The 23,514-nt window shown below is 45.3% G+C and overlaps 2 protein-coding genes across 2 annotated transcripts in view; both read left to right on the plus strand.

Annotated features, from left to right (window-relative positions):
* Positions 1-23,514, plus strand: part of STYXL2 (serine/threonine/tyrosine interacting like 2) — a 32,630-nt gene that overhangs the window by 3,420 nt on the left and 5,696 nt on the right. The window contains exons 3-5 of the mRNA XM_057531643.1: positions 15,340-15,434; positions 18,589-18,820; positions 20,709-20,926. Coding sequence (XP_057387626.1) covers positions 15,340-15,434; positions 18,589-18,820; positions 20,709-20,926 — 545 coding nt within the window. The remainder of the gene's footprint in view (positions 1-15,339; positions 15,435-18,588; positions 18,821-20,708; positions 20,927-23,514) is intronic.
* Positions 2,116-4,531, plus strand: LOC103002706 (dnaJ homolog subfamily C member 14-like). Its single transcript, XM_028164042.2, is given in 4 exon segments — positions 2,116-2,938; positions 2,941-3,800; positions 3,802-4,043; positions 4,348-4,531. Coding segments are annotated over 4 exon segments (2,109 nt in total).

Genomic DNA, 23,514 nt, shown 5'->3' on the forward strand with positions numbered 1-23,514 from the left:
TACATTTGAGAGGGAAGTTCAGGATGCATTTGTAATTTCTAGTATAATTGTTAAAAGTTATTTAGAATGTATAGCCAACCAGCTAATGAGGGGAGGATGCAATCATAAAATATAATCAATCCAAAAGAAGTCAAGAGAGGAGAGAAAAAATAATATAGAAAAAGAATAACAAATAATAAGAAAATAGAAGGATGGAAGATTTAACCCCAAATATATAAGTAATTACATTAAGCATAAATAGACTTACTATTGCAATTAAAAGAAAAAAATTGTCAGACAATTTTTTTACAAGCCTACACACTTTTTACAAGAGATACACCTTAAAAAATAAAGATATACAAAGGTTAACAAAGGATAGAAAACTTATACTACACTCTTCTGGTTACTATTGCTCATAACCTCAAAACTTAGTGGCATAAAACAACCATTTTATTATGTTCACAATCTGGAACCTGGACAAGGCACAGTAGTGGGGCTTGTTTGCTTCAAGATGTCTGGGGCCTCAGCTGGAAAGACTTGGAGACTGGGGGTGACTTTAAGGCTGGGGGTGACTCAGCAGCTGGGGACTGGTGTCATAGAGACATCCTCATATACTTGGCACTTCATGTCAGGACCTCAGCTAGGCAACTGGCCTGAACACCTAACATGGTCTTTCCATATGATCTCTCCGTGTGGGCCAGTGTGGGCTTTCTCAGAGCCTGGGAGCTAAATTCCAAGAAAACAGGACAGAAGTGCATTGATTTTCATGATCCAGCCTCAGAAGTCACATGAAGGACCACAAAGGTTCAAAAGGAGGCAACATAGGCTCCACCATTCCACTGAAGGAGTATCAAGGTCACAGAGTAAAAAGAGCATGTGGGATGGGATACATTGTGGCCAACTTTGGAAAGTATCAGCCACCATAATCACAAACACTAATGGAAAGCAAGCCAGTGAAGTGATTTATTGATATAAGACAAAGAAAACTTTAGAGTAAGCATTACTGGGGACAAAGAGGGATGTTTCCTAATAACTTAAGGTTCAATTCACCATATAATAGATATATTCATTTTAAATTTCTATGATCTGATAAAGTAGCCTCAAAATACATAAAGCAAAAAATTGACAGAACTGAAGAAAAAATTAGAATTCACAGTCTTGGTCAAATGTACATTTTTAAAAACACAACCTCAGCAACTGATAAAATGAGGCAAAAAAAAATCAAGAATATAAGATATGTAAACAAAACAATGCACAAAATTAACCTAATTGGCATTTATAGAACATGTACCCAGCAACTGTAGGATATAGATTCTTATCATGTGCACATGGAATTTTTACCAAAAAGATCATGCACTGGGCCATACATATATCAACAAATTTTTAATGCTTGAAATCATACAAAACGTGTTTTCTGACCTTTGCAGAATTAAGCTAGAAATTACTAAAAACAAAAATATACAGTAGAAATTCCAAGAGTTTGCATCCAAGAGAGCAGGACGGAAGTGCATTGATTTTCATGACCTAGCTTTAGAAGTCACGTGAAGGACCACAAAAGTTCAAAAGGAGGCAGCATAGGCTCCACCACTCTATTAGAGAAATATTGAGGTGACACTCTAAAGAGAGCAAGTTGGATGGGATATATTGAGATATATGGATAACAGAAATTCAAATTAAAACCACAATTCAATACTACTCCATACTCGTCAGACTGCCTAAACTTTAAAGACCAACAACAGCAGACATTAATGAGGATGTGAAACAATCAGGACTCTCCTGTTCATTGATGGTAGGAGTGTAAATTAGAATAACCATTTGGAAAACTATTTCATAGCATCTAAACACATGCTTGTCCTATGACCCAGCAGGCTCACTGCTGATACATACTTAACAGAAGTAAGTACATATGTGCACCAGAAGAGAAGTACTAATACTAGAATGCTTTAGCAGCTAACAGTCATTAAGAATATAGAATGTTTAGAGAGAGTTAACGGGAGGTGGAGCTGGGGGAGCTGCTCTTGTAGCTCCCCCTGGCCCTCGGCCCAGATGCTGAGGGGGGAGGAGTTACCGCTGCTCTTTGGCATCAGAACTTACCATGATGGCTGTGACCTAAAATCCTCAGGAAGCCCTGGGGTCATGGCCCAGAAGCACCTGGGAGAAGGAGGGTTGTGTGGAGCCCACCACGGTGGTGGTGTCTCCCTCAGGACTTTAGGACCCTCTGTGGACGCTGAAATACTTTCATTCTCAGGACTCAGGGACTCAGCTGGGCCTGCTCCTAATGGTACCCACTGCCTCACAGAGCACTCTAGTCCTAAGTACACACAGCCCCCAAATCCAGCCCACTGTTCAGATCCAAGCCACGGCCCTCCAAGGGGCCCAGGACCCCCTAGGGATGGAGAGGACCCTGATCAGCGTGAGGCATCTTCAGAAGAGTCAGGAGTGGACCAGGAACTCTCCAGAGAGAATGAGGCTGGGTACCAGGAGGATGGGAATCCTTCTTTTCTTTCCATTCCACCTGCTTGTAACTGCCAGGTAACCCCTGGAATCCCTGAAGGGCCTCGTTCTGAGGGAGGAGACAGCTCTTCTAGCAACTTTTGCCACCATTGTACCTCTCCAGCTTTGGGGGAAGATGAAGAGTTGGAAGAGGAATATGATGAGGAGGAACCTCTTAAGTTTCCCAGTGATTTTTCACGTGTGCCCAGTGGAAAGAAACCTGCACCCCGGAGACAACGGCACTGCGTTCCAGCCAAGGAGGATGCTCGGGAGGGTGGACGCAGCGATCCCAGATCCCCTGGTCGACATCAGCTGGGTGGGAAACGGAGTCAGGCAGATAAGAGCAGAGGACTGGGATTGTGGGGGGCAGAGGAACTGCGTCAGTTTGGACAGGCAGGCTTCTGGTGGCTGATCGACCTGCTGGTATTAGTGGGGGAGTACGTGGAAACTTATGGCCATCTCATCTATGCTGCAGGCAGCTGAAAGGCAGTGATCTGGACCTTTTTTGGGTCTGGGTGGGAGTCTGGGCAGGGCGGCTGGGGGTCGGGGCCCAGGTGATGTTCCAGTTTCTGAGCCAAGGGTTTTGCTGTGGGGCAGGGCTATTCACCCGTTTTCTTAGGCTACTGGGTGCTTTGCTGCTCCTGGCTCTGGCCCTTTTGTTGGGCTGTCTACAGTCGGGCTGGTGGTTTCTGGTAGGACTGAGTGACCAGTTAGGCTGGAGGGGTAAAGCCACCTGGCTCTTCTCTTGGCTGGCTTCTCCCACCTGGCAGCGGTGCCTGATTCTGCTGAGAGAGAGCAGGCCGTGGCAGCAGCTGGTAAGAATAGTTCAGTGGGGTTGGCTGGAGTTGCCTTGGGTCAAGCAGAGGACCGATAGGCAGGGGAATGCACCTGTAGCTAGTGGTCGCTACTGCCAGCCTGAAGAGGAAGTGGCTCACCTGTTGACCATGGCTGGGGTTCCTGAGGATGCGCTAAACCCTTTTCATGTGTTGGGGATTGAAGCCACAGCATCAGATGTTGAACTGAAGAAGGCCTATATGCAGCCGGCAGTGATGCTTCATCCTGACAAAAATAATCACCCCCGGGCTGAGGAGGCCTTCAAGGTTTTGCGGGCAGGTTGGGACATTGTCAGCAACCCTGAAAGACGGAAGGAATATTAGATGAAGCGAAAGGCAGAGAATGAGCTGAGCCGGTCAGTGAGTGAATTTCTGTCCAAGCCACAGGATGACCTCAAAGAAGCAATGAATACTATGATGTGCAGCCGATGCCAGGGAAAGCATAGGAGGTTTGAAATGGACCGGGAACCTGAGAGTGCCAGATACTGTGCTGAGTAGTAATAGGCTGCATCCTGCTGAGGAAGGAGACTTTTGGGCAGAGTCAAGCATGTTGGACCTCAAGATCACCTACTTTGCTCTGATGGATGGAAAGGTGTATGACATCACAGAGTGGGCAGGATGCCAGCATGTGGGAATCTCCCCAGATACCCGCAGAGTCCCCTACCACATCTCATTTGGTTCACGGATGCCAGGCACCAGTGGGAGGCAGAGAGCTACCCAAGATGCCCCTCCTGCGGACCTTCAGGATTTCTTTTTTTTTTAATTTATTTATTTATTTTTGGCTGTGTTGGGTCTTCGTTTCTGTGCGAGGGCTTTCTCCAGTTGTGGCGAGCGGGGGCCACTCTTCATCGCGGTGCGCGGGTCTCTCACTGTCGCGGCCTCTCCCGTTGCGGAGCACAGGCTCCAGATGCGCAGGCTCAGTACTTGTGGCTCACGGGCTTAGTTGCTCCGTGGCATGTGGGATCTTCCCAGACCAGGGCTCGAACCTGTGTTCCCTGCATTGGCAGGCAGATTCTTAACCACTGCGCCACCAGGGAAGCCCCCTTCAGGATTTCTTGAGCCGGATCTTTCGAGTACCCCCAGGCCAGATGTCCAACGGGAACTTCTTTGCAGCTCCTCAGCCGGGTCCTGGGGCCACTGCAGCCTCCAAGCCCAACGGCACAGTACCCAAGGGAGAAGCCAAACCGAAGTGGTGGGAGAAAGTGAGGAGGCCCTTCCAGCGCTGACACCCGCCTCTTTCCGCAAATCAATGTCAGGGAGTCAAAAGGGCTGTGTACAGCACAGGCTGGAGTTTGATTTATTTTTAAATATTTAAAAAAGGGAAAATTTTAAGCTCAAATTGTTCACTCAGTATTTATAGGAAGCTCTGGAACCACTCTCCCTCTTCTACCAGCACCTGGGAACTGAATCTTGTCTTCTGACAATACCAAAGAAATAGGGGGTGGCTAGAACAAAGAACCTAGGGCCTGGACCTGTGCTGGATGATCTCTCCCATAGTAGTGTGGAAACTGGGCATTTCCCTGGGGTCTGTATGCCTTTGTCTTGTCTTTTGCTACTACAGCAGATGACACTTTCCCCCCTCTTTAAAAAAAAAAAAAAAAAGAATTTAGAATGTTTAAACAACATGATAAACTGTCCAATTAACAGTAGGCTAGATAAATAAAGTCTGGTATATATATTTGAATACTGCCCTAGGGAATAGGCATTTTATTAAGTGTCTATCACTTTGATGTGATTGAGCTGCTCAGATGATTGGTTGGGGAGGGCAATCAGTGAGTGAGAGCTGGCTGTGAAGGTGGAAGGCGGGTCACTGCAGGGAAGACCAATTCTGCTGGTGTCAGAGTTGCATGTAAAGTGAGCCTGCCAAAGAACGAAAGCATTTATTAATAAAGACTTTCTAACAGCATTCAGTCCTTAGCCTTTCCAGCTGCCAGTTCCCTTCCTAGACAAAGACAGGCTCAACCTGAAAGCCCCACTTACATGCTGAGCTCCCTAAAAGCATGGTCCCACATACAGATCAAATTTTCTCTGGGTTCCCAGTGACTCTTCCTGAATCCTATCGGTTTTGATGTCCTTCTCGGTTTGTGTACAGTATACTCCTTAGCAACTGGTTTTTAGAAGCTGATCCCAAATTGACTAGCCCTTCTCAGAAATTTTTAAGGAAGGCAAACACACAGTAACACTTCATGGACTATCCCTTCCTGCAATTATCATCATAAAATCTGAGGCATAAACAGCTGCATTGACTTTTGAGTCATCATCCAATCAATCCCACTGCACTACACAGAACCAGGCTTAAGCCAGCCCAGATGATTGAGTCTACAGTATCTTTAAAAATGAAACGATAACCCACAGGCTGGGAGAAAAAAATCGCAAATCACATATCTGATCAAGAACTCGTATCCAAAATATACATTTTAAAAAAAAATCTCAAAACCCAATAAAAAAGAAACAATTTAAAAATGGACAAAAGATTTGAACAGATACTTCACCAAAGAAGATACATGGAAGGCAAATAAACACATGAAAAGATGCTCAAAAGTCTTTGTCATTAGGGAAATGCAAATGAAAACCACCATGAGGTACCCTTACATACATACTTATTAGAATATGTAAAATTAAAAAGACTGACCATATCAAACATTGGTGAGGATGTGGAGGACTTGGAACAATCCCACTGCTGGTGGGAATGTAAAATGGTACAACCATTTTATAAACTGTTAGTTTCTTTAATAGTTAAACATACAGCTCCCTAAACACACACCTATATCTATATGATCCAGTCATTCTACTCCTAGGTATTTACCCAAGAGAAATTAAAGCCTATGTCCATACAAAGACTTGTACATGAATGTTCATAGCAGCTTCATTTGTAATAGCCTGAAACAACCCAAATGTCCATGAACAAGTGAATGGATAAATATACTGTGGTGTATTTACTCACTGGAATACTATTCAGCAGTAAAAAGGAATGAATTATTGATTCATACAACAACATGGATGAATCTCAAAATAATTACGCTCAATGAAAGCAGTCAGACAAAAAAGAGTACATATGATTCAATTTACAGAAAATTCTAGAAAATGCAAATGAATCTCTGTAGTGACAGAAAGCAGATCAGTGGTTGCCTAAGGAGTACAAGGCAGGGAGGGGGTAGAGGGAGGGCTCACAAAGGGACATGAGGAAACTCTGGGGGGATGATGGCTATCACAATCTTGATTGTGGTGATGGTTTCACAGGTGGATACTTAAGTCAAACCTTACCAATCTGCATATTTTAAATATGTGCTGCATGTATAACAATTATACCTCAAATAAAGCTGTGGGGTTTTTTAAAGGTATGAAAAGAGAAATAAAACTCTCTTCTAGGAGGCAGTATGGTGATGTGACGTGGGAAGAAGGTAAATGGTGTAATTGAGGCCAAAATTAAGGTCAGCTCTGCTCTCCCACTTACTAGCCATGAGAGCTTACATAAGTTAGTAATAAAATTGGAATACCAGTTTTACCCAGTAGTAGAAATAAAACAATATAAGATAACATATATTATTTATAATATATATTACATAAAATATATAACATACATTATTACAGTATATCATATATATAGGCATATTAGGTATTTGATAAATGGTGACTCTCTTCCCTTTTCCTTCCAGAGAAAGATATTTGACAACGATTTTTTTTTCGGTAACTCATCAAGAAATTTTTATTTCACCAGAGTCCCACACACTGTAGTTAAAACATCATGTTTCTCTAATTCTGCCACAAGCAAATACTGTATTCTGAGCAACCGATCATTACCCAAGTCTGAACAGTCCTCCCTGTACTTAATAAGTGCCTGAAATTCCATCCTTCTTGTTTTATCTCTTTAGCTAAAGGCTTGAGCCTTTTTAAAATTAAATTATGCACTGAGTCAGCAAATATCCCACCAGCAGACGCTCAGTGCTAGTTTCTTAGGGCTACGGTAGCAAATTAGCACAAATTGAGTGGCTTAAAAACAATAGAAATATATTCTCTCGCAGTTTTGGAGGCCAGAAGTCTGAGATCCAGGTGTTGGCAGGGACGCCCTCCCTCCAAAGGCTCCAGGGAAGACTCTGTCCTTGTGTCTCAGCTTCTATTGGCTCTGGGAGTTTCTTGGCTTGTGACGGCGTAACACCAACCTCTGCCTCTGTCTTCATGTGGCCATCTCTTCTCTGTTTCCTCTTGTGTCTTTTTGAAGTGACATTTGGCACTGGATTTATGGTCTATCTACGATGATCTCTTCTCAAGGTCCTTGACTTAATTACATCTGCAAATATCCTTTTTCCAAATAAGCTTGCATTCACAGGTTCTGGGAGACATATCTTTGGCAGGGCCACCATTCAACTCACTATAACTTTAGACCCAGCCCTGGGGCAATATAACTGTATTCTTTTCCGTGGAACCAGGACAGGGCCTTGCAAAAGTCCACCCAGTGCTACAAACAGCCACTGCCAATCAACCAGAGTTAGTCAGGGGATGAAGTGGGTTTGCTGTCCTGGCAGGGAGTCGTAACATTTCCAGCGTCATCTGTAAATCTCATCCTAGGGTGAATTAAGAACCTGAGAAAGGGGTGTAGCCAGTGGATAGCGGTGTCAAGTCTTCCTTTTTGCCTGACTTAGGCACTGACCTCAAACACCTTAAATTCAAACCTAGCTGCTGTGAGTCACTCTCTCTGGAGGAAAACCTGCAGCTAGAGATTCATCCATCTCCCAAGCAGGCAAATTTCCCGAGGTAATTCATGAGTTAACATTAAAATGTAAAACCCCCGATCCAGTGGGGCAACTTAACCTCCATCAGACCTCCCTAGTAACCCAGATGAGCACAGTTTAAAGTGTCAGTGTGCTTGTGATGCAAACCAGCCTCAAGACAGGCCCCCCTCCCTTATAGGAAGCCTCTGCCCCCCAAGCCCTCCCACGCAGCTGGTCTGAAACCTACCTCTTCCTCTTCTCTTCCTCCTCAGCTATGACCAGTTTTCTCTTCCTCTCCAAATAAAGGATCAGACTTCTTTATCCTTCTCTTTTTCTGATTTGAAGAATATTTTTCTGTTTTCCTTTATTTTTGTCCAAGTCAAAAATCCATTTCTTGCTCTGGCTTCAGATCTGAACTTTTCAAGCCTCTGCAGTGTTTTAGAACGCCTTGGTGATCTGGGCAGGCCACCTCTCTTGACAGCATTTTCCCTTCCACCTTCAGCAAAGATCCTTAGCTGTGCTCCGCTTGCCTTTCTTCTCACGAGGTCTGCGTGCCTGGTGGTGGCAGTGGGGCAGGAGATGGGGGCATGGAGCGTCAGGTCTGTGTGTCCTCATTGCGTGTCCTTGGAAAATGGCTCCTCCCACACACCCTTTCTCTTTTATATTTCTTTTTCCGTGAAAATTTTCCTGCCTTGGCTCTTTCACGGAGCCTGCTGGAAGCAGCTTGCTAAAAAATCGATTTGCTTTACTGACTTCTCTCCTTCCTTGGAGCCTGAACTTTGCCTGTGTGGTCACTTTTACTGAAGCTCAGAAACCTGTTCCTTTTTTGCAAAAGCCAAATCAAGAAAGACACCCCCATCCTGGGCCTCTGCCTCCATTTCATTTCCAAGGGACTCATTGAAAGGAAGTGATCGGCTGTCAGGGGGGGCTGGGTTGAAGGACCCCAATTCCACTCCATTCTGGGTCTTGACAACCTGGCAACTGGTTTAAAGAACTGGCTTTCAAACTTTGCCAACTGCAGTCCACAGTGGGACATACCATTTACTCAGAGCATAGGCATATAGGTATGTGTACATTTTTAAAAGGTTTCACAAAATTATACCTATCTTTACAATGGATGGTGTTATTCTCTATTCTATTTTTTTTCTTTTTTTTTTTTTTTTTTTGCCAGATGCTAGGCACGACCCATTGATTTTATGATACACTAATGGGTCACAGTCTGCAATTTTGAAAAACACAGGTTTAAAGAAAGCTGCCCCCGTCTCTGCTCTTGGTTAGGAAGTCCATCAAACTCTGCTTTATTGTTTCTCTTCAATTCACCCTCAAGGCTTTTTAGCTGCTGCTTCCTGATCCTATGATGAGGTATATATCGATCCTAGAGCCTTTCTTTCCCTGCCGGTCTTTTTGAACAGCCAGTCCTTTCTGCTTTCCAATCACGGTGTGTCATCACACTCCATCGCAGGCATGCGGGTGGAAGCACAGACACGGTCATAAATCAAAACCTCTAGGGCCACTGTCTCACTGACCTTGCAAATATAAACAGGCCCACTTGTCCAGATCTTACCCTCCTGCCTCCTCTCTTTCTCTGCAATCCTGCTTCTCGGTGGAAAACAAGAGCAGCTTCTCAACGCCGCTGGGACATGGCTGCCCACTCGGGTCCTTTCAGGTCCTATCACCACACCTTCTATATTAGACTCAGTAAACCATGTCTCTGGCAAAACAGTCTTAGGACTATCAGGTTTACATCTCCTCCTCTCATAACAGGTTAACTCATAAAAGCACTCAGAATTTACATCCTACCTTCAACACTGGAGGATGCCGAGCTGAGTTTACTGTTGCTCGCATTTTTGCATCAGCAGCCAAAACAGATGCAATGTGGGATTGGGGAGGGCATCTGATCTTAACCCCCCCTCTTTTCTCAATCTTAAAACCTCCAACTTCTCAAAAGTGTACTGGGTGGTCTTCAAATGTGATTTCTCAGATTCATTGACCCATGAGCTGGAGTTCAGTCTTTACCACCAACAAGGAGGAAGGATGTTTCCCCACCATTTTTATTTTCAGATTTTAATTTCATATTCTCTCCCCTAGCAAACTTACAGCCTCAGAGTTTAGGTATATTCAGGACAGGTTATCAGTTCCCGGTATTTGTCATGTGAAACCAAATCCACACAATCTGAAGTCGATGTTGTTTGGGGAAAATGGCAGGATCAAAGGCTTGCAGAAAGACAGAACCAGGTGGGGATCCCAGGGGACACCACCTGCTGACTTCTGGCTCGGGTCTTTCTGCACACCTGACAGGTGAGGACTTCTGTAACTCTTTTCAGTCTGTGCCTGTAACTTCCTCCAACGGAGAGCCCTGGAGGCCTGCAGAGGAACAAAGAAAACTGACCTCTGCGAGAAGTGAGGGGCCATGCCAGGAGGAAGCCCTTATCATCCCCATAGTTACACGAGAGTTCTTGGTTAATTATCCCTTCAGGGTTTTGTTTTGATTCCCCCCGCCAAACCTCATTTTTAAGTGACCCTTAAGAAACAAAATAATTATTTTTAGTAATAATAGTATAAATAATATTAATTATTAAAAAATAAAAGAATAAAACTCCCTTAATATTGTTGAAATGGAAATGTGGCTCACATTTACATAAAATTTAAGGCTCTGACTCTAGTTTTATGAAATGTTGATATTTTAAAGCCGAGACTGCCCTGAATCCTGGGCCCAGAATATCCCCAGGGTCTGACACTATCCCGACGCTATTGTCGGGGCTTACTTTCAAATTGGTATTATTTTGTTGTTACCTCCCAACTGCAACAAATTGAGGTCTGTCACTGATTATTTCCTAGGTTCTGTATTACTATCAGGGAGAAGAGTGCCTTAGCATTTGCTCAGAATTCACTTGGTATAGTGTTACTGCTGTCATCTACTGCTGCCTAACAAATTACCCCAAAATGTAATGACTTAAGACAATAATTTTATTTTGCTCCCCTTTTTATAGGTAGGAATTTGGACAGGACGGGGCAGCTTGTCTGTGTTTCACGTAGTGTCAGCTGGAGTGGCCCAAGGGGTGAAGGATGATGCTCTAAGAGGCTCACCCACATGGCTGACTGTTGGCTGGGAGCTTGGCAGGGAGTGCTGACCAACAGCCTTTCCAGCTTGGTGGCCTTGGGGTTGTTGGTGTCATCTGACTTCTAATATGGCAGCTTAGGGCTTCCGAAGAGAGAACACTGAGAGCCAGAAGCAGGGAGCTGCCCTTAAGGCTCAGGTTCAGACACTGGCTGTGTCACTCCCACCATATTCTATTGTGAGATCAGTCACAGAGACCCCTCAGATTCAAGGGAAGTGGACATAGACCACTATTTGAGGAGTGTCAAAGATCTGGGGCTACCATAAGAAAAAATTCCTAATTGCCAATATAGGTCTCCGAGATTGTATACATCTTTGCCTCAGAAGGGCAGAGAGAGAGCATGGACAGAACATAGCCAGGACCCTGGATTTGCTCCTGGGTTTGCTACTGGCAGCCCAGTAAAATGATGAGCCAGTAGCAAATACTTGATAAATACTGTTGTGTTGTAATTAGTGTACCTGCCACATTCCCTTAAATGTGGTACTGTACTGAGGACAAATTCAGTCAGTCAGTGAATCAGAAAATATCTATTAAGCTAGGTTCTGGGAACCCAACAGCTCACAAAATACCCTAAAAGTCCTAAGACTATTTTGTCACAGATGTGGTTTAATGAGTCTAATAAAGAAGGTGTGGTCTCTGCGTCATAGAGGGTGTAGTCTTGCATAGGAAACAGAATTTATCAAATTATTTCATAAATAAATGTAAAGTTACGTCAAATAGAAGTGCCAAAGAGGAAAGGTTTATGGTGCAATGAGAGGTGGAGATCAGGGAAGACTTCCCTAAAGAAATAATGATTGAACTAAGATCTGAACGATGGGTGAGGAGGAGGAGAACTGACCATCCAGGCAGCAGAAACGGGCTTCTGCAAAGTGCCTGGGCAAAAGGAAACTTGGTGGGGATGGGAAGCCAAAGAAGACCAGTGTACTGGAAAGGACTGAGCCCAAGGGAAGCCAGTGCAAGCTGAGGCTGGAGAGTAGAAAGGGACCAGAGACTGCAGGGCCTTGGAAACCATCAAGTTTGATCCCCAAGGTGATATGTGGACACCTTGCCTGGTACCTAGAATTCGGTCCATTCATCCAGCCATCTATCTATTCATCCATATACCCATCTGTCCACTCACATTCCACTCAGTCATCAAAACCTGCCTGGTTACTCACCTTCCATATGCTGGAGGTACAGGGATAAATAAGACTACCTAAGCTGTACCTTTACAGAACTTGTGTACACCCCAACCAGGTGTTCTATTCTTCATTACCTTTACCAAGCAACCAGGCCTCTAAAAACCTCTCTAGTTCTAGCATCCAAGGATAATATCTCACAAACCTCACCCTTAATTCACCCTCACTCCCCGGTCATGCTTTTGAAAATGCATCTTCTGGTCACAAGGAGTACTTGGGCTAGATTGGGAATGATCTGACACAACTGCTCTTGGAAATCCCTCAGGAACTACCAATGATGATACAACATTGTGCTGACCTGCATGGGCAGGTCTAGCCACGTCCTGGTTAGAGTCATAGGCTACTCCTTTTTTCTGTCAAAGACATTTCTTTTTTCATAGCCTTGCTGGCTCTGATCACATCATTTTCCCAAGGGGGAAATCTGATGTGGATGCCTACTACAAGGGAACTATTCTGCTGATCAATCAACTAAACTTATCTAATTCCAAGTTAGCTCCATTCAGTTCAGCTGGACTCAGCTCAACTCAGCCCAATCCATCCATCCATCCATCTATGCTTCCAACAAGTATTCTTTAAGTACTTTTCTGTCAAAGCCTATGTTGGGCCTGGGGATCCAGCTGGGGTTTCTTCCACCAACCAACTCACCTCCCCTTTCCAATCAGAACGGTATCAGTGTATTGTGTGGAGAGAAGACGGGACTCAGAGCAGGACTGCTCTATTTTTGCAGCTTAGCCCTGCCACTTATTTACTGCCTTGGGCAATTTTGTTAACCTCTCTGAGCCACAGTTTCCTCACCTTAAAGCAGGAATAATAATACCTACTATGTGGGAGTTTTGTCAGGATTAAATTTATAAAAGGCACTCAGAAATGGTATCCAGGGTCTTCCCTGGCGGTCCAGTGGTTAAGACTTTGCCTTCCAATGCAGGGGGTGTGGGTTCGATCCCGCAGTCAGGGAGCTAAGACCCCACATGCCTAGTGGCCAAAAAACCAGAACATAAAACAGAAGCAATATTGTAACAAATTCAATAAAGACTTTAAAAATGGTCCACATAAAAAAAAAAAATCTTTTAAAAAAAATGGTATCCTGGACTTCCCTGGTGGTGCAGTGGTTAAGAATCCGCCTGCCAATGCAGGGGACACGGATTCGAGCCCTGGTCCGGGAAGATCCCACATGCCGCAGAGCAGCTAAGCCTGTGCGCCACAACTACTGAGCCTGTGCTCTAGAGCCCACGAGCCACAACTACTGAAGCCCACGTGCCACAACTACTGAAGCCCGCGCACCTAGAGCCCGTGCTCTGCAACAAGAGAAGCCACCGCGATGAGAAGCCCGCGCACCACAGCAAAGAGCAGCCCCTGCTCACCACAACTGGAGAAAGCCCGTGTGCGGCAACGAAGACCCAACGCAGCCAAAACTAAATAAAATAAATAAATTTATAAGAAAATAAAATGGTATCCATACCCAACACAGTGGATGAACACAGACCAAGGAACATCACTGGGAAATTTCTTAACACTGCAAACCAAAGAAGATTCTACAGGTTTCCACAGAGATAAAATAGGTCAATTACAAGGGTCAGGAAACACATTGGCTTCCGACTTTTAAAAGCAAAACGATAATGGAGAAGTTTCTAGTTCTGGGTATGGCAAACACACCCTCCACCTAGACTCTTCCATGGATTGCCCTTATAAAACCTGGGCAGAAGGATACAGCTGCTGTTTGCGGACTCTGAAAAGTAAACAGTTTCAGGCAGATCGAGGAAGAAAACCAGAATCCAAACTACTACCACATCAGCAGTGTGTGTATCATGTTTTCCTCTGGAATTTACAACCTTGACTCAGGGCAATGTGACAGTGATGGCAGCAATAGCCTGAGGCGCCTAAGAAATGAAATATTCAGCAATAAGAAGGAACAAATTATTGACTCATGCAATAGAATAGATGACTCTTAGATGCATTTTGCTAAGTGAAATAAGCCAGATCCAAAAGACTACTGTATTATTTCATTTATTTAACCTTCTGGAAAAGGCCATACTATAGGGAAAGAAAACAGATCAGTGATTGCTAGGGGATGAGGTGCAGGGAAGTTTTGACTATAAAACGAATGGAGCATGATGGAATTTTTTGGAAAAAAGAAAATAGTATCCATTAAGTCCTCTTGCCATTTTTTAATCCTCTCTGGACATAAAGGAAAGACTAAGCAAAAAAGACCCAAAGCTCACCACAACACCTGGAAAAGAGGAGAACCCACTGGGGAGGAGGGCACCCACCACTGTAGTATGGTCCTAACCCTTGTTTTTGCCCTTGATTTACCGTGTTCCTCAAAGATCCCTTTGGACACCTCTGCTGAATTCTTTCCGGGAAATTGACATTTACCTAAATTACTCTATTGCATCCCTGGGCTTAGGCTGATCCTGGATTTCTTGTGTTCAAGATCAGGACTGTGCAGTTGAGCACATCTTCATGTTTCCCTCGGTGCTGTGTCAGCCCTTCATCATCATCAGCGCATGCCCTTTAAGCAGGGAGAAGATACGGGGCATGGAAGGAATGGTGGCAGCCTACCCAGTCCACCGATCCAGCAGAACCCTGGTGGAAGCCCAGTTAGGGACATCCTACAGTACTGGTAACAGAGGAGCAGGGACAAGAAAAGAAAAAGGAGCAGCACTACATCCAAGGGTAGGAACACACAAAGCCACATCAGCGTGAGTTCTCCCCAGTCTCTTCCCGCCACAACCCAGGCTACCATGTCATTAAACATCAAGGTGCCAACTCTGGTCTAAAAAATAAATAGGCGAGTAAGCCATAGCATACCCAGCGTTCTGCATTCTTAGGTTCCCTAAACTTAGGAGACTAAGCCATAGCATACCCAGCATTCTGCATGCTTAGGTTCCCTAAACTTAGGAAGGCATTCCCTTTATCTCATTGTTTTCCACTCGTGGCTATAATCAGATCTAGGTTTCTTATCTAAAAAGATTGCCTCCCATTCAGATGCTGCCCAGAGTCGTCTCACGTGAATATCTTCCTCTTTTAGGTACTCAGTGGTCTCAGATGCAGAAACAGAAAGCATTTTCATGGAGCCCATTCACCTCTCCTCAGCTGTTGCAGCTAAACAGATCATCAATGAAGGTGATGCCATCAGACGCAGGGTGGGAGGAGGGAGAGTCCAAGGGTCATCTGGAGACTCTCGGAAGGGGGCCATTGGAAGGTGTCAATGTGCTTCCCATCACATTAAGAGGAGCGGATCCAAAGAAGGCAGTTCCTCCAAGCCCTCCTCATCAACATTCACGGGACAGACGTGGAAATTATTATGCCTCAGTGTGAACAGTTCTCTAGGCAACAGACAGGGAGGCAGCTCCAATCTGCCCCTAGGGCCCCTCATTCAGTTTTTCAGTTAACCTCAGGGGCCCTGCGATGGCTTATGCTAGAGATGCAGACCTGAGAGCCTAAGAAATGGCTAGCAGCATCCAGAGAGTTCTGTTCAAAGGGATGTCTAGATTTAAATCTGCATTTCCACTAGTGCTTAAAGATGGCTTTTAAACTGAAATATGAATGGGGAGGAGGTAAGGAAAGGTGGGGTGGCAAGAGATGTTAATATTTACACAAAAAAATTTAGAGCAGAAAACGTACTATATTTCATTCAAGGATACTCCTTCCAATTGGATGCATTTTTTTTCCTAATCAATTTTGGGCAAATAATCTTTCACAGTTTCGTTCCTCTCCTTTCTCCTCCCTTTGCGCTTGGTTTCTCTCTCACTCCGGATGGGTGGGGTGAGATAAGGCAGTCCTGTTCATTACACAGGGCCCACCTGGCCTTTGGGCTTAATCTGGCATCCACAGCTGGTGGCCATGATCACTTTCCTAGTGATGAGAACCAAACATGCTACTCCTTCTCCATGTAACCCCAGGTCTTGCTTAGTCCCTAGGCCCTATGTGTCCCCACCAGGGTCCCTGAGGACATCTGGATCTCCTGAGCAATGAGATATTTTAAAATACATCATGAGCAGTGAGATATTTTACCTGATGTTGCTTGTTGATCTGGGAATCCTAGGAGGCCCCATCTTCCCAAGTAACGACTTTTTTCTGTTTTCTTTTATCACCCTACCTGGGGTCACTGTTACCTTGCCCCAAGCCAGGCCAAGGTGTCTTGATCCCAGTCTAGTTCTTTCTAAATTGCTCCCAGCACCACCCTAACTCTGGAAGTTCTTTTTCCCTCCTGTGTGGTTGGGAATTTCCCTAACCTTCCAGCTTGCATCACCCTTGCATTGTGCTTCACTCTCTGGACAACTCTCCAGGCTTTGGCTCTTGGTAAGTAAAAGTCCAGGTTTAGGGGTTGTGAGATAACCATGTCCTCTCTTTGAAAGCTTCACTTTCAGGTCTATGGGATGTTAGGGACTTTCAGCATTTATACTGTGACCTGAAGCTGAGCAATGCCTTTTTTTTATCCTAAGCCTTTCTAGGCATTAAGCCTAAGTTTCATTAGTCTGAGTGGCTGACGGATGGTGGGGGAAGAAAAAAAGAATAAATTACAGAAAAAAGGAAAATGTACCAAGTGATACTTCAAAACATTGCCCTACTCAGTAGTGATTAGAGGGGTAAAAATGGATGTCGAAGAACCCTCCAATTTCAGGAAAGTCTGCATATGCCACACATCTGACAGAGTGCAAAGGAGAAATGTCTGGGCTTTACTCTCTTCTGATGAAGCCTCAGCGAGTAGAAATAAATGGGAGGAATTGATGCGGCTGAAGTGTGGAGCAGAGACCTAGGGAAAGTAGGAGCTCCCAGTGGGGATAAGGGGCTGGGACATTTGTTTTTAAATTGGAAGGGGAAGAAATCAAAACAATAACCTACTATATAAATAGCCGAGGAAGACATTGCTGTATATTTTAATGAGGCAGTGGGGAGTTTTGTGGGGGTTTTTTCCATGTAGTAGAGGAAAGATATCTAAGTAGGGGAGGGAAAGAGAGGGGCTTTTACATTTGCCATGTAAGACCCCAGGAGAGCCAAGAGTGGTGGAGAAAATAGGAACGCTTCATCTATTTTTAAGCAAAATAGAGCACTGGGATTGCAGAGGTTTTCTTCTTCCTGCTTTTGAAACGGATATCAAAGAACATTTAGAGCTGAGACCTGTGCAGGGATGTGGGTGCACATCAGGTGGTTTAGACGAGGGTGGAGAGGAGAGGGAAGCTTTAGGGAAATGACGTCGTCAGCCCTGGGCAGAACCCAGGACTCCTGGACCCGCAGACTTGAGCAGCCCAGCTTACAGACACCTGCTCGGTCTGTGAAGGGCGGGGCCACGTCTATTGCCAAATGCGGCTGCGCTCTTCACCCACGTGGGAAAGAGGCGGTGCCAGCAAGAGGTTATGGCCAACACAGAGGACACTCCTTTCCTGCTTACCTTCTTTTTTCCTCTCTCTACTCAGTATTTTTGGGCTACAAAGTGAAAGGAAATGTTTTGCTCTCTTGTATACCTTCTTAGAGAAAGGAAAGATCTTACCTTCCTCCAAATTTGATAATTTGGGAGCAAATACATTAGGAGGAGAAGATAAAGTTTCACTCGAGAGGCAGGTGAATAGAATGTGAATTCATTCGAAACTTGAGCTTCTCTGGGCTGTTGTCAGAAAGGCCCCGAGTGCTGTTTTGTGACTGGCGTCAGAGCTCATAGGAAACTTTTGCCACCTGTCAGAGAGCCGGGAGGCTGAGGATCACAGGCGCCCACACTCTAGTGGGGGAAACAGACAATACACGAAAGAAGTAAATTAAAGGTGTATTACAAGGTGACCTAGCATAAGTGACTGCTGAAAGTTTCACTTTTCCCAGAGTTATTTGCCTTCCATGTGTAAAGGAGTCAAACTAATAGAATGAATTATGTTACTAAAGAATGCCATGTATTCATCTGGTAAATGCTTCTAAGCGTCTAATTTGTGTGGGTCACTGTGGGATTTACAAGTATAAATTGGACATACACCAGCTACTCAAGGACCTCGGTCTAAGAAATTATCAGCCAGCTTTAGAGAAATACGGAGGAGATGAGGGAAACTGATGTCCCTTCTCCCACCGCAGTACATCTATGCTGCTGACCCTGACAAGTGTCCAGGGCAATGCAGGCTCCTCCTGGGTCCCCATTAAGTCCTTCCTGGCAGATCAGATCCTGCTGGATCTGAAGGAATTCAGCCCATACGCAGAGTCCTGGCAGCAAATGGGCCAAGAGTGGGTTCTCCCAAGGAGCAGGGAAGGCCCTGGTGTTCCTCCTCTTTGATGAGAATGCTTCCCGTCCCCCTAGAACTCAAGCCGCAGGGGGTCAAGGCCGAGGCAGAGTGTCCAGGCATGCTGGAGTCTGCCGAGCAGCTGCTGGTGGAGGACCTGTACAACCGCGTCAGGGAAAAGACGGATGACACCAGCCTGTACAACACGCCCTGCATCCTGGACCTACAGCGGGCCTTGGCCCAGGACCGCCAAGAGGCTCCCTGGAATGAGGTGGATGAGGTCTGGCCCAACGTCTTTATAGCAGAGAAGTGAGTCTAACGTCTGGGGGGGATCATGATCCTTTGTCCTACCACTCTGGGTAGTGCCTGAGATGAAACTCCTCCAACCTTGACCAAAGGTTCAATAGCTCCCTCCAGCAAACTGATGCTGCCTGACTACTTTCCCAGCCCTGAACTTGGAGAATGGCCCCACCTACCCACCTGCACACAGAGATCCCCGGGCAAAAATGCTGGCATGATTGTTTATCCTCCAACCTTCTGCCAGGGCCCTCTATCATAGCCTGGCCCCTCCAGGTGCCTTTTCTGGGCCTTCCTTCCTGCCCAGAGCCTTGCCAGCACACACCTCACTATCACCATCATCCCATGACATCCATAACAACCATATAATGGGACATTTGGAGCCATTGACAATATTGATTTTATATATATTTACCAACTTATGAAAATGCCCACAATATATTAAGAGGATAAATAGGTTATAAAACAAATATATATAATATGATGCTAATTGAGTAATATATATAGTATGTGTGTATGTCTGTGTTTGTATATGCTTTTACTTAGACAACAAATTGGAAACAAATGTGATAAAAAGTTTATAGTACTTCTCTCTAGGAGGTGGTTCTGTAAGTGATTTTCATTTTCTTCTTTAGGTTTCTTTTGAATTGTACAGATTTCCTGCAGTAAACACGTGTTATTTTTATAATAAGAAAAAAATGTTATTTTTCAAAAGTTTATCAGTGGTTTCCAGAACAAAACCCAAAACAACTCACTCACATCCTGGTGCTTTTGTTGTGGTCTTGCCAGTGCATAATTGGTAACAATAGGCTGGTTTGTGAAATTCGTTTTGCTGATCTATTGGCTACTTAATGAGATCTTTTCCCAATGTAACTACCCATATATCTAGATGCAAGGGAGGGAATCTAGGGTCCCCAGGGCAAGCAGTAGGGAAAATAGCTTTGGACATTGGGTCTTGTACTCCACTGTGGTGTAATTGGTTGCCCGGGACTGGATTCCCAGAGCTGGGCACCAAGTCCTGAGTGATCCCTAATTAGCTCTGTAGACCCAGAAACATTCACATCGTGATCAGCAGGGACCCTGGGCATCTCCAGATATCACCAGCTAAAAGCTTCTGCTCCTTCTTGGGCAACCCTGTCCTCAGGGCCTCTTTAAACTAAGTTCTATTTATTCCGCTGCAGTAAAAAGAGCTCTGAACTAGAAACCCCAAACCCCAGTTCTTATTCAGAGTCTTTTTCTTTGAACAAGTCATAAAAGCTATCTGATTCATTTTTACAATCTTCAAATGGGAAGGGGATATATGTATACATATAGCTGATTCACTTCATTGTACAGCAGAAACTAACACAACATTGTAAAGCAACTACACCCCAATTTAAAAAAAAAATGGGGGTGAATAATAATAATAATACCTAAAAAACAAAAAGTATAGTTGTCCTGTCTACCTCTTAAGCTTATTATTAGGATAAAATAAACTAATGCATACGAAAGCACTTTGAAAAGTATAGCATGCCATATCAATGTGAAGCACACATTTTATTATTATTTTTGCCTGCCACTTCTGTGTCTTGATAACTGTGCATCCCAAAGGCATGGAATTTTAGCCTAGAGGTCTCTGGGCCAATCAAAGCTTTCCTTACACATCAATCTTGTTCTCTTCTTTCTCCTGCCCTCCCTTGCCCAGCTCCCCGTCCCTTCTCTCTCTCGCCAGAGCTAAGTCACCGGTCCCTTTTTATAACAATATTTCCCGTGAGCCCCGGACACATGGGTGAGCAGAGAAGGAGGTATTCAGCCAGCTGTGGCCCTCCTCACCCGGCTGAAGCAGGCTCCCAATCTCAGTGGTAAGGCACCTTTCTAGTTCTGACTCTGGCAAAAAATGCCCCTGCCTCTTTCCCTACAGGAGCGTGGCTGTGAACAAGGGGAGGCTGAAGAGGCTGGGAATTACCCACATCCTGAATGCTGCTCATGGCACCGGTGTCTACACTGGGCCTGAATTCTACACTGGCCTGGAGATCCAGTACCTGGGTGTGGAGGTCGATGACTTCCCTGAGGTGAACATCTCCCAGCATTTCCGGAAGGCAGCCGAGTTCCTGGATGAAGCCCTGCTGACCTATAGAGGTGAGGGGGGTCTGTCTGCTCCAGGCTGCTGGAATTCCACAGGGCGAGGAGGGACAAAAGGAATGTTATGAAAACCTCCAGGTTATCTGCTGTCTGGAGGTCATCTGTCTTAAGACGGGTCGTTGTCTCATTCTAGGACAAGGGGAAAGGAATGGACCATCATTCATCCCATAAGTAATTATTGAGGGCCCAACATGTGCCAGGTGCTATTCTAGGCATTGTGGTGAAAGATATAGATAAAGCTTCTGGCCTTTGATACTTACATTGTAGTGAAGGCAGAACAAATTAGAAAGAAAAGAGAAAGAGAAAGAAAAATGTGAGATACTGATCAGTGTGAGGCAGAGATGAGAACTGGGATGATGTGTTGGAGTGGCTGGCTAGCTCCCTCAAGAGTGGTTGAGAAGGCCTCTCGGAGGAGGGGGCGTTTAAGCTGAGCCATAAGAAGGAACTAGCCATGGAAAAATTGGAAGAAGAACATTCCTGGCCAAGGGACATGCCAGTGCAAAATTCCTAAGGTGGAATAAGCTTGGTGTATTCAGGAATCACAAGGCGAGTGTGGGTTAGCCTGGTAGATGAGGGTGGCAGGGGCCCATTGTGCAGGAAGTTGAGGACCAAGGTAAGGGAGTTGAAAGGCACCTTGATCTGATCTGCATTATGGAAAGCTCACGCCCTGGGCTCTGAGGGCAAGACCGGGTGGGAGGGGAGGGGAGAGTGGGAGCGAGGAGAGCAGGGCTGAGGCTGTCACGGTAGTCTAAGTGGGATGATAGGAGACTATCTATAGAGTTGACGGGACATCCATCTCAACAAGGATCTCAATGAGGAGAGGCTGAAGCCCATGCAGTGAGAGCGGGTGGGAGTTCAGCATCTGGTGCCCAAAGACCCATGCTTCAGTCCAGGATTTGCTATGTTTTCTCTATACAAGGAACCGCCGTTTCCTCACCTATAGAACAAATAGATCTAATTTTCCTAAAATTGCTGTGAGGATTAAAATTGTAAAAATGCATACAAGGGCTTACTTCGCACAGAACTGGGTAAATAACAAATGTTTAAAAAGTTATAACCATTATTATAATGAATATTATTAACTATTCCTGGGAAGGACATTTCCTGTCATCACCAATGGCCAGGAAGGGTAATTTTTAATGGATACATATATATAGAGAGAGAGAGAAAAAAAGAGGGAGAGAGAGAGAGAGAGACAGAGAGAGACAGAGACAGAGAGAGTTACAGAGAGACAAAGAGGGGAAATATTTTTATATATGTATACATTTTTATTAAATTATAATTTATAAATGTATAAATGTTATGTATATAATAATTATATATCTATATAAAATGATTTTCTCCCCTTTTCAATGCTTAAAAAAAACCTACTTTTAAGAACGTATTTCTTCTGACAAAAGTGGACTTGGGCGTGTCTGTGGGAGAGGGGATTTCTTCCGCTGCTTTGCCGGGTGCTGACGGCCACTTCTCGGCCGAACGAGGGAAGCCATAGACGCGGCAACCGGCCGGCGGGGCTCGCGCGGCATCCCGGGCGAGTGAGGCTGCTCGCAGAGCCGAAACGCATTCCCAGAAGCGGGAGAAGCTGCCCGGAGGGTGGCGGCGTGGCAGGGAGGCGGCGGGCTGGGCGTCTGAGAGCTGCGAGGCCGAAGCAGGCAAGTGTCCTGCCGCGGGGAGAGGGAGACGGCGGCGCTCCCTCCAGGGCAGGTTCTCCCCGCGACCCAGAGCGGCGCCGCAGGGCCTGCGGGCGAGCGCAGCAGCTCTGCCAGGTCCACCGGGTGGTCCCCATCACCTGCCCGGCCGGTGCGTGCTGCAGACCGTCTCCTCTCCCCTGGCTGCTATCAACTGCCTTCAGGCTCACCGTCCCTAGTCTCCGCACCCCTGCGAGGCAGGGAAAGGACGGTATCCTTACAGAGGTTGTTGCCTTTGTGGGCACTTCCTACCCCGGGGCAGACAGTTGTCACCATCCCTGGAATTAACCTCCTGAGCCTTAGTTTCTGTGGTTTTCTCCGTTCTAGGATACTTCCGAGTCAGTTCTTAACAAGGAGGAAGGCAAAACATACCCCTGGCTCTGGGCATTTTACATAATAATCGCAATGACCCCTTGAGAAGGTATTTACATTTTGCAAATTGGGAAATCCCACTCATGGAAGGTTAAGTGATGGCCACCATGAAATAATTAAGATTCCTTTGGTTGCCAGTAAGTAGAAAGCATCCCAAACTACTTAACAAGCAACAAAGGCATTAATTACAGCAATACAAGGAGAAATCCAAAGACGGGAAGGTGGCCCCAGGATGGTCTGGAACAAGGACTGGACAACCTCAGGACTCTTGGTTCCATCATCTCTTTCTACCTCAGGGAGCATGGCCCACCACAGGCCTGAGAATAATGGCTAACTTCCTGCCTCAGTCCATTTCCACGTTCCCTGGAGAGAAAATTTGTTTGTCAGACTCTGGTCCTTTGTCTACCCTAAATTCTATCCACAGTGGCAAGGGGGGTGGCTTCTGGGCAAGTACTTCTCATTTTCCTGGGGTGCAGAGAGGCAGAAAGTTATGAGGAAAAGGAGAATTATGAATTGGGAGGATAC

This window comes from Balaenoptera acutorostrata, chromosome 1 (genome assembly GCF_949987535.1).
Source record: "Balaenoptera acutorostrata chromosome 1, mBalAcu1.1, whole genome shotgun sequence".
NCBI lineage: Eukaryota > Metazoa > Chordata > Mammalia > Artiodactyla > Balaenopteridae > Balaenoptera > Balaenoptera acutorostrata.